The 11,283-nt window shown below is 42.2% G+C and overlaps 1 protein-coding gene across 1 annotated transcript in view; it reads right to left on the bottom strand.

The window, feature by feature from the left end:
• Positions 1 to 329: 329 nt before the first annotated feature.
• Positions 330 to 11,283, bottom strand: part of PUS7L (pseudouridine synthase 7 like) — a 51,615-nt gene continuing 40,661 nt past the window's right edge. The window contains exons 7-9 of the mRNA XM_075344971.1: positions 7,339 to 7,619; positions 7,196 to 7,249; positions 330 to 823 (exon numbers count right to left, since the gene is read on the bottom strand). Coding sequence (XP_075201086.1) covers positions 506 to 823; positions 7,196 to 7,249; positions 7,339 to 7,619 — 653 coding nt within the window. The 3' untranslated portion in view covers positions 330 to 505. The remainder of the gene's footprint in view (positions 824 to 7,195; positions 7,250 to 7,338; positions 7,620 to 11,283) is intronic.

The following is an 11,283-nucleotide window of genomic DNA, read 5'->3' as shown; positions in this document are numbered from 1 at the left end:
TAAGACAGCGCTACACAAAGCCCAGCTTTTGTTGGCATATATTTACCACCAGCGGCCGTGAAGAGGTTAAAGGATTATTTTCTTCTTCTTTCTTCAAAAGCGCACCTATTCAAAGAATAGGTGTGGATTTGTAGTACCTAGCTGTGGCAGCTATACAGTTGTCAGAGCTGTAATGTTTCACACTACTAAGCATATCTGTAACGAATGACTGGCGGGGCTGCTGGGTTTTGCATTGTGGTATTGATTACTTATTCAAAAAAATAGGACATCAATATAAAAGTACTAGACAAGCCTTAATTCAAACTCTTTAATTCAGAGAGTTATCATTATACATAGGCCCATTTAAGTACCGAAAGAATCACAATAAGTATAAACTTTGCACTTGGAGCTGTAATAAGTCAATAAGACATTTAATTTCTTAACTATTGGCACAGTATAAAAAAAAAGATAAATCTGTATGATAAACCTGTTTATTTACCATCCACTTACAGTAAAATAATGAGCATTAATAGTTGCACTTCATCATCTCTCGGAGACAAATAGTAGCATAACAGGAAGAATCTAACGTAAATGACAATTTAAGTGCTCTTTTCTGGGATGTTGTTTGTTCAGAAACTTTCTCATTAATCTGTACAGTAGGTTCATAAATCAAGTTCTGGGGATATTTTATTATATGCCTATAACAGCCGGGAATGTTCAACTGTAATGTCCCAACTCGAAAATTACAAGAGTGCAGCCCATCACTGATGAGGGCGTCTTTATACCACTGTCCGACCTGGTTAGTAGGATATCTGATGCTGTGTCCTGGCATCGGAAGGACTACCTAGAAAAACAAAAAGATAGGTCTGAAACATGTAGATAGAAAAACATAACTTCCAGAAACAGCACCACTGTTAGGCCCCTTTCACACGTCAGTGATTCTGGGACGTTTGTGCTTTTTTTAATAGAAGTGAAGTAGCTCCGGCACACCGTTAATTTCCCAATTGTGATTACACATCAAAGAAGGATAAATGTCTCTTTTGAATTTTTTTATTGAAAAAGATGATACAGTTGCAGAAAGTCCGCCTATGACAACGTTTCGGCCATCGTTTCGGCCTTCATCTGGTCGGACAGACTGACTGGTTGAGTAATGATTCCCAGAGGGGCAAAGGAAAAATAACGGTACTGGTAAAAACGGTAAGTCGTGTGAACACGTTATTCGTCTATTGGTGAATAGACTGGTAGATTCCTGGGACAATAACGGGGCCCCATCAATATTATATGTTATACCTATAGGGATACTCTGTGGTACAGAAATAATGCTTGGCTCTATGAGAGCGTCAGACCAATCCGTAAATGAGTGGCAGGATGTCAAAAAATCCTTAGGCAGGGATACTGTATGGCAGGTTGCTATCCGGATGAGATATTAGTGTCAGAGAGTCTAGTTAAGCTCTTAGTTCATTTGCACATAGTAGATAATCAAGGGGGAAATAAGTGCCAATCTGGTGCAACGGATGGTATACCTTAGTTCATTTGCACATGGCAGAAAAAAATGATGAGTGGTGTCCACAAGTACATGGGAGTCGGGGCTTTATGCCTCAGAATCCGGTATGGTTAGTTACCAATGGGGCTTAGAGATACAGCGGTGAGGCAGGTAAGGAGACCTATGCAGGGGCAATCAGTATGTGTGGAGACCGCTTGTGTGCCCTGTGCATCCGGTGAGGTGGTCAGTGATTCTGGGACGTTTGCGCTTTTTTTAAAACGTACCAGAATCACTGACATACGCAGACCCATTATAATGAATGGGTCTGCTGACACGTCAGTGATTTTTCACTGCACGTGTCTCCGTGCGGCGTACCCGCGTGTGCGTGATTGCCGCACGGAGACATGTCCATTTTTTTCTGGCATCACTGATGTTCCACGGACCACGCAGTGGTGTGGTCCGTGAAACACGTGCCAGAAAAAAACGTGCTTTTAAAATAAAAATCATTTTTACTCACCCGGCGTCCAGCGATGTCCTCTGCAGCCCGTTCTCCCTGCTGCTTCTGAGCCGGCTCATTATTGTCGCTCATATTCATTATGCGCGACACAGCCGACCCGGAAGCAGCTGCTGTGGGGGTCAGCGCCGGCCGGATGCTGCACCGCGGGAGCGATCAGCACCATGGACAGCGGGAGTGCGCACAGGTGAGTTGTTTTCTAGGTGCAATCACGGGCCACGGAGAACGGAGCCCGGATTGCACTTAGACAACTCACGTGTGCCGTGAATCTCGGCACACGCAGGGACATGTGCGTGTTTTACACGCCAGTGAAAAACGTCACTGTTTTTCACTGATGTGTGAAACGGGCCTTAGGCTGTGTTCTGAGCTGTACCGTAGCCCTTTCTAGAGGGCAATGGGCACACAAGATCCATAGACCAGCATTGTAATGTTTCTAGAAGAATCCAGCCACATCTTAGTAGTCTTATAGCAGAGGTCTCAAACACGCTGCCCCTCAGGCTGCTTCGTGCGGCCCCCAGGCCCGTCCCTCTGTTGACTATCGCGGCTGGTGCAGGGGCTGCAGCCACTGTCTGCGCGTTTTGTCAGATGAATGTTTTGCCGACGCTGCACGCTCAGAGTCAAGCGCTCTATGTACAACTATTCCTCCACTGCCTGGAAACTGCCTGACCTCAGCTGCTTACCTCTGATTGGCGGACGGCTACAGCTGCGTTGGAAACATTGAGCATAGAGAGCCTGACTGTGCGCGTGCAGCGGTGGCAAAACAATCATCTGACATAAATCGCTGACAGAGGCTGCGGCCCCTGCACCAGCCGCGATAGTCAACGGGGGCACGGGTCTGCAGACAGCAAGAAGCAGAGATGAGGCAACCGAGGGAACGCGGGACAGGTGAGAAGAATGGTGTGTTTTTTTTTGTTTTCTTTGTGTGTGTATGTGAAGGACGGCACATTAACCCCTTAGCAACCGATGACGTACTGGGTACGAAATGGCTCCCTGGTACTTAAGGACCAATGACGTACCCAGTACGTCATGGCGAAATCGCATCCCCGGAGCTCCAGTGGCTATGATCGCTTTGCAAATACCTTAGATTCAGGGAGGACTCAGAGGAGACCTCTGCTGGTCCTCAGGAGGGGTGGTGTCTCCTCCCCGGACCTATGGAGGCTGTGATTGGCTGCCGAACGCCGCTCAGTGATCCAAAGGTGTGTAAAAAAGAAAAAAAAAAAATGGTACCAATATAAATGTCATTTTGTCCTGCAAAGAATGCGCCCGCCCCATATTAATTTTTTTCCTCTGTGCGACCCATACATCCAGCCAAGTTTGAGACCCCTGTCTTAACACTAGAACTACTGGACTCGTGACACCTATATAGAAATACATAGTGCAAAGTAGTCAAAATGACTACCTCAGTAGTTCTAGTGTTAAAACACCATATTTAAATGGATTGTATAAGTAATTATTCAATTTAATTGATGATATATACAATTAAGTCTTTAAAGCAGGCTTTACACGCTATGATATATCTAACGAGATGTCGGCGGGGTCACGTCGTAAGTGACGCACATCCGGCATCGTTAGTGATATCGTAGCGTGTGACAGCTATGAATGAGCAGAAATACTCACCTTCTCGTTCATCGCTGACACGTCGCTCATTTTCTAAAAATTGCACGTCCTGTTGTTCATCGGACCCGGGGCAGTAGACATCGCACCGTGTGACACCCTGGGAACGATGAACTGCAGCTTACCTGCGGCTGCCGGCAATGCGGAAGGAAGGAGGTGGGCGGGATGTTTACGTCCTGCTCATCTCTGCCCCTCCGCTTCTATTGGCCGGCCGCTGTGTGATGTTGCTGTGACGCCGAAAGTCCCTCCCCCTTCAGGAAGTGGATGTTTGCCGCCCACAGCGAGGTTGTTTGGAAGGTAAGTACGTGTGATGGGGGTTACAGCATTGTGCGACACGGGCAAGAAATTTCCCGTGTCGCACAAACGATGGGGGCGGGTGCGATCGCAAATGCAATCGCACGATTAATTGTAAGGTGTAAAGCAGGCTTAAGAGTCATGAGTTTATGAAACTACCTTTAAGGTGTCCAAGTAATCGGCAGCATGAATCGGAGCCTGGATGCATGATTGCAATCAGGAATATTTTTCTCTAAAACGCTCTAGCTTTTCAAGAAGGTATAGTGAGAAGATCTGGCTAGGCACCATAGCCAGAGATTAGACCAGTCTTCTGTCGCCCCCCTCATTATGGGAGACACCTTTCTATCAGCTGAAAAGGCACTGGAAAAAGCCGGCCGGGCGCAGCAATGGACTAGTCTCGTCTCTGTCTATGGTCACCGGATTGTCTAACTATATTCACAAATCAAGTAACAAGGTTATGTGCAGTATCACCTTTTATTAATAATTAGCATTTGTTTCTTCAAATTTGTTATTTTGTGATTTGTTTTATTCTGTCCATGATTAAGGAGTTACTGTAAAAAACGGAGATGAAAGAAGACGGGTTTTTCAGCTGCGCTATGAACCACACCGTTGAAGATTTCTTAAGATATTTTTATTGAGCCATTCCAACGCGTTTCAAAGGCATGACCGCCTTCTTCCTCAGGGAATAGAAATATGATATTTCTATTTGTGTTTTCCCTACCACAGATTCATGATTAAGGAGTGGCTATTTTTCCTGAGCTGCTATTAACAACACTTGGAAAAATGGTTTACAGCACCCACATGGAAATACTGCACTAAAGATGACTCAGTGACTTCTGTAGAAGCATGCTTCTTGGTGCAGAGAAGGGGAGTTGTGATCATCACCATTGACATTGATGGATCCAGAGCTATCGATATCTATAGGTAGTGCAATCCTTTCTACAATAATAGTGAGATGACTTATGAAAAGTGATCTCTACAGAACAGGGAGTGTCAGTCTATTATGAGACTCAGTGGCCAGAATGAAAACTGCAAGCTCTTGTTAACGCCTTCACAACTGGGGGATTTTCCATTTTTTTTTAAAAAAAAATTCAATTTCATTTTTTCCTCGCCTCATTAGAAAAGCCATAACATTTTTATTTATCTATCCATTAGAGTTTGTTTTTTGTGAGACAATTTGTGATTTTGAATGACATCAATAGTTTTATCAATAAATATACTAGAAAATAGGAAACAAATTCCAAGTGCAGAGGAGAGATTGTGCAACAAATGCAATTCTGCAATTGTTTTTATAGCATTCACTGTGCAATAAAGATCACCTGGCAATATGATTAGCCAGGTCAGTTTGCCTACGACGACACCAAACTCGTAGCGTATAAAAAAAAATGTGGAAGTTCATAAAGTAAAATACTAATGCTTTTGACTCGCCATGTTCTGGACCCATAATGTTTCATTTTTTAGTAAATGTAGCTGTGAGGTCTTGTTTTTCTGCATAGTTAATTTTTTGTTTTACATAATTTTGGGGCACATTCAACATTTTTGTCATAACTTTTTATAGCATTTTTTTATGGGAATGACTGAAAAACTGCAATTCTGGAGTCTCCATTTCTTGTTTCTCTTTATAGCATTTAAAGGGAACCTGTCACCACTTTTTTGGCCTATAAGCTGTGGCCACCAACACCAGGCTCTTATATACAGCATTCTAACATGCTGTATATAAGAGCCTAGGCCACTATGACAACATAAAAAACACTTTATAATACTTACCTAACGGTCGCTCTGCAGTGGAATAGGGCCTAAAGGGGCGTATTCGTTCTCTGGTGCCAGCGCCGCCTCTTTCGGACATCTTTTTTTTCCTTCTTCTCTAGCCGCGGTGCATGACGGGTCTGACGTCATCCACACTCGCCGGCAGTCCGGTCCTGAGCAGGCGCACTTTGATCTGCCCTAAGCAGGGCAGACCAAAGTATTGTAGTGTGCCTACGCAGGACTGGCGAGTGTGTATGACGTAGGATGCATCATGCACACAGGCTTCAGAAAGAGGATGAAGATGGCCGAAAGGGGAGGCGCCCGCACTGGACAGCGGAGACGCCCATTAGGCCCTATTCCACCGCAGAGCGACCGTTCGGTAAGTATTATAAAGTGTTTTTTATGTTGTCACAGCGGCCTGGGCTCTATATACAGCATGTTAGAATGCTGTATATAAGAGCCCGGTGGTGGCGGCCGCAGCTTAGTCCAAAAAAGTGGTGACAGGTTCCCTTTAAGGATCACGTTCATGAATTTTTTTTATATTTGGATGGATCGGAATTTTACAGACACTGTGATACCAAATATGTTTTTTTTTATATTTCTTTAAGGAAAGGGAGATTGTATTTTTTTCTATATTTTTAGAAACATTTATTTTTTCACTTAATTGCTTAATCAGCTTAGAAGACTTGAACCTGTGATTATTTGACCACGTTTACTAAATACTGAAGTACCACAATGTTGAAGTACAGTATTTTTCAGTTTATAAGACGCATCGGATTATAAGACACACCCCAAATTTAGCGAAAAAAAAAAAGGAAAACAAAAAAAAGGGGCCCGTCTTACAATCTGGTGGTCTCTTACCGGAAAGGATGGTGAAGGCAGCGGTGCTGAAGTGGAGTCACAGAAGGTAGAGGTGGTGGTGGTGGAGCAGGTTGCTGCTGTGGGTGGTGCGGCTGGCATGTGTCCCAGATGCTGTAAGTTAGGCAACTTCCAGAAACTGTTAGCGGTGCAGGCTTTCAAAGAAATGGCGTCCGGAGTTGGCGCGTGTGCAGACTGAGCTATCGGCTCACTGACAAGCCAAGATCTCATCTGCACATGTGCCACCTCCGGTCACCATTTTCCTTAAGTCCACTGCTGGGAGATCAATGAGCCGGAGGTGGCGCGTGTGCAGATGAGACCCTGAGCTGATAGCACCGTCTGCACATGCGCCGTTTCCAGGCACCATTATTTGAAGCCCACACCGCTGACATTTTCAAAATGCCCCTGCTTCACTGCTTGCAAAAATATGGTATATAGTAAAAGTCACAGTCTCTTATGAATGCCAGCCATTAGCTGGTCTTCACAGCAGTACCATCATGGCAGGCATGGGATCTTAAACAAGCCCCTAGAAGTCATAGTGGTGGATTGGCCATGGGTTACTGGTGAGCAAATGGACACCTGGTACAGTGTTTTCATGCACTTTAAATGATAGGGTAATTTAGGGAATTAGTAGCAGTGAGTGAATTAAGTAATATGCCATATGAAGTGATGAACTCCAGGATGATCCCTAAACTTAATAGGCTTACTTGTTGAATAGAATATACTTCTTGTTCTTCCTCTTCACAAGTAACAATATGAACCTGTAGAAAACCAATCATTTGTTAGGCCTTGCACCATATAAATAAATCTGCACATTTTTTGCTTATACAATGATCCAACCAAAACTTACTCTGTCACTCAATAATGTGGTTTTATTTAAATCCTGCTTGCGAAATACCAGGTCCCCTTCTACAACTTTGGAGCCATAGGTAGCCATTCTATAAGATGAAGCTTCATTCCAGACCTTACTGCAATAAGCATGGATGTAGAAGACGCGCATGGAATGCGGAATACTGAGCCAGCCGCGTACACATCCCTCGTCACTCATTCCATATCTATTCAGTGCCCGTAGTAACATTCTTTCACGGACTTTATAGGCTGGCATTAGTGGAAGAGTGCCTTTAATATCCTCTGAAATAAGAAGGGTAAATAGTGATAAAGAAGAAATCTACACTCTAAAGTCAAGTATAAACTTTAGAACTTTTCCTGCGTTTCTTTCACTGTAGTGTACACAGAAGCAACAGCATGGAGGACAATACACCGCAGCACTGAGCTGAGTGGCTGTGAATCCAGCAACAAAGTGAAATAAACCTGCTAGAGGCTACAGCTTGAATGGTCTGTTGACTGCCTGTTTTCCTACTCTATGTCATGCACACAGGCCGGTATTGAGGACCTGTGCAGGCGGACTCTGATCTGCCCTAAGCAAAGCAGATCAAAGTATTGTAGTGCGCATGTGCAGGACCTCAAAGTGTGCATGATGTAGGACACGTCATGCACCCAGGCTTCAGCAGGAGGACAAAAATGGCCGAAAGAAGAGGGCCAAACCAGGAGAACGGAGCCACCCATCTGACCAGTCTGCACCACACCATTTAGGTGAGTATTATACAGTCATATGAAAAAGTTTGGGCACCCCTATTAATGTTAACCTTTTTTCTTTATAACAATTTGGGTTTTTGCAACAGCTATTTCTGTTTCATATATCTAATAACTGATGGACTCAGTAATATTTCTGGATTGAAATGAGGTTTATTGTACTAACAGAAAATGTGCAATCCTCATTTAAACAAAATTTGACCAGTGCAAAAGTATGGGCACCATTATCAATTTCTTGATTTGAACACTCCTAACTACTTTTTACTGACTTACTAAAGCACTAAATTGGTTTTGCAACCTCATTGAGCTTTGAACTTCATAGGCAGGTGTATCCAATCATGAGAAAAGGTATTTAAGGTGGCCACTTGCAAGTTGTTCTCCTATTTGAATCTTCTATGAAGAGTGGCATCATGGGCTCCTCCAAACAACTCTCAAATGATCTGAAAACAAAGATTATTCAACATAGTTGTTCAGGGGAAGGATACAAAAGGTTGTCTCAGAGATTTAAACTGTCAGTTTCCAGTGTGAGGAACATAGTAAGGAAATGGAAGAACACAGGTACAGTTCTTGTTAAGCCCAGAAGTGGCAGTCCAAGAAAAATATCAGAAAGGCAGAGAAGAAGAATGGTGAGAACAGTCAAGGACAATCCACAGACCACCTCCAAAGACCTGCAGCTTCATCTTGCTGCAGATGGTGTCAATGTCCATCGGTCAACAATACAGCGCACGTTGAGCAAGGAGAAGCTGTATGGGAGAGTGATGCGAAAGAAGCCATTTCTGCAAGCACGCCACAAACAGAGTCGTCTGAGGTATGCAAAAGCACATTTGGACAAGCCAGTTACATTTTGGAAGATGGTCCTGTGGACTGATGAAACAAAGATTGAGTTGTTTGGTCATACAAAAAGGTGTTATGCATGGAGGCAAAAAAACACGGCATTCCAAGAAAAGCACTTGCTACCCACAGTAAAATTTAGTGGAGGTTCCATCATGCTTTGGGGCTGTGTGGCCAGTGCTGGCATCGGGAATCTTGTTAAAGTTGAGGGTCGCATGGATTCAACTCAGTATCAGCAGATTCTTGACAATAATGTACAAGAATCAGTGACGAAGTTGAAGTTATGCAGGGGATGGATATTTCAGCAAGACAATGATCCAAAACACCGCTCCAAATCTACTCAGGCATTCATGCAGAGGAACAATTACAATGTTCTGGAATGGCCATCCCAGTCCCCAGACCTGAATATCATTGAACATCTGTGGGATGATTTGAAGCGTGCTGTCCATGCTCAGCGACCATCAAACTTAACTGAACTGGAAGTGTTTTGTAAACAGGAATGGTCAAAAATACCTTCATACAGGATCCAGGAACTCATTAAAAGCTACAGGAAGCGACTAGAGGCTGTTATTTTTGCAAAAGGAGGATCTACAAAATATTAATGTCACTTTTATGTTGAGGTGCCCATACTTTTGCACCGGTCAAATTTTGTTTAAATGCGGATTGCACATTTTCTGTTAGTACAATAAACCTCATTTCAATCCAGAATATTACTCAGCCCATCAGTTATTAGATATATGAAACTGAAATAGCTGTTGCAAAAACCCAAATGGTTATAAAGAAAAAAGGTTAACATTAATAGGGGTGCCCAAACTTTTTCATATGACTGTAAAGTCATTTTTACGTTCTACACAGTAGCCTGGGCTCTTATATACAGCATATTAGAATGCTGTATATAAGAGCCCACTGGTGATTGCCACAGCTTATAGTCACCAAATCTGGTGACAGGTTTTAAAACTTCATGTTCATTTTGAAGAATGTCATAGTATGGGGCAAATTATTTATCTGCAGAATCCAATACATAGTTTAGTGACACAAAAAAGGTTAAAAAAATAAGGGAATTGAATTTATCCTATCCTCCTACAATGTCTGGCCTTTTTTTGACCTGCACAAAATAGAATATTTTCACTAATTGAAAAAGTGTATCTGTGAATTACTTTCAAATATGAAACTTGAGATAAACATTAGGCTTATTATGGCCAGAGAAAAGCAAACTTATTCCAAACAGCTTTGATTAATAGGTGCAATAATAAGATAGAAATATATGACCTCTTAAAAGTTTATTTACATACCAGAAAAATACTCTCATCACCTCCCTCTATATAGACAGTGTTTTTTAACATGACTTTAGATATTTTTTTATCATAGTCCTAGAGTAAAACTGATGACATTCTGTGTCCTGCTGCCACTAACCAAAGCTTCTGGCTTTTTCCCATGTTCGCGTTTATATTTACTTCTTGCCTTCTTCCAAGAGCCATAACGTTTTTTATTTTTCAGTTTTCCATATGAGGACTTGTGTCTTGGGAGACAAGTTGTATATTTGTATGACATCATTCATTTTACCATATGATGGATTGGAAAGAGGATATTGTAAAAAAAAAAAGAGCAATTCCACAATTTCTATTTATGTACAGTGTTAATTATAAGGTATATCCGGGCAATATGATTCTCCAGGTCAGTACATTATGGAAATACTAAACATGCATAATTTTTATTTAAGTAGTGCGAAAAAGATTTATTAAAAAAATCCCGCAATGTGTTATATTTTTGGCTGATGGAGCTGTGTGAGGGCTTGATGTTTCTGCCCTTGACATTTTTATGGATACTATTTTGGGTTGATACTTTCACCTTTTGTAGAATTTTTTTTACTGTGTTTTACAGCATCTGAAACTGTTGAACGGTGAACATCATGTGTGAGTTTCTCCCAAGTGTGGCAATAATCCAAACTATTTGGACACACATCAGGAGTTGGGATGAAGGTGCGTTATTGTCCTTTGGATTGTAAATCTGGCTACAATAGACTGCATGCGCTATGTCACATTTGCAGAGATCTTGAAGTTGCAAAATAGTAGAAACCCCCACAAGTGACGGGTTTGCAAACCAAACCCTGTAAGGAATCCATCTAGGGGTGCAATGGGCATTTGGAACCAACAGGTACACACAGAATTTTATAAAATTGGGCCATAACAACAAAATATCATGGGATTGTTTTTACAAAAATTTTACTTTAGCCTTAAAGGAGTTGTCCGACATTAGCTTACCAAAAATGTTTTGAGTTTATCTGTGCTGTATTGTCATATAAAACACCCCTACATTGTTATTTTTTGTTTTCTAACTTTTGTTCCTCTTGAATTATGACTTTATTCTCTGC

This window comes from Anomaloglossus baeobatrachus, chromosome 4 (assembly GCF_048569485.1).
Source record: "Anomaloglossus baeobatrachus isolate aAnoBae1 chromosome 4, aAnoBae1.hap1, whole genome shotgun sequence".
NCBI classification, from domain to species: Eukaryota; Metazoa; Chordata; class Amphibia; order Anura; family Aromobatidae; genus Anomaloglossus; species Anomaloglossus baeobatrachus.
The sequence above is the reverse complement of the archived record's forward strand: the minus strand, read 5'-3'. Positions and strand labels throughout refer to the sequence as shown.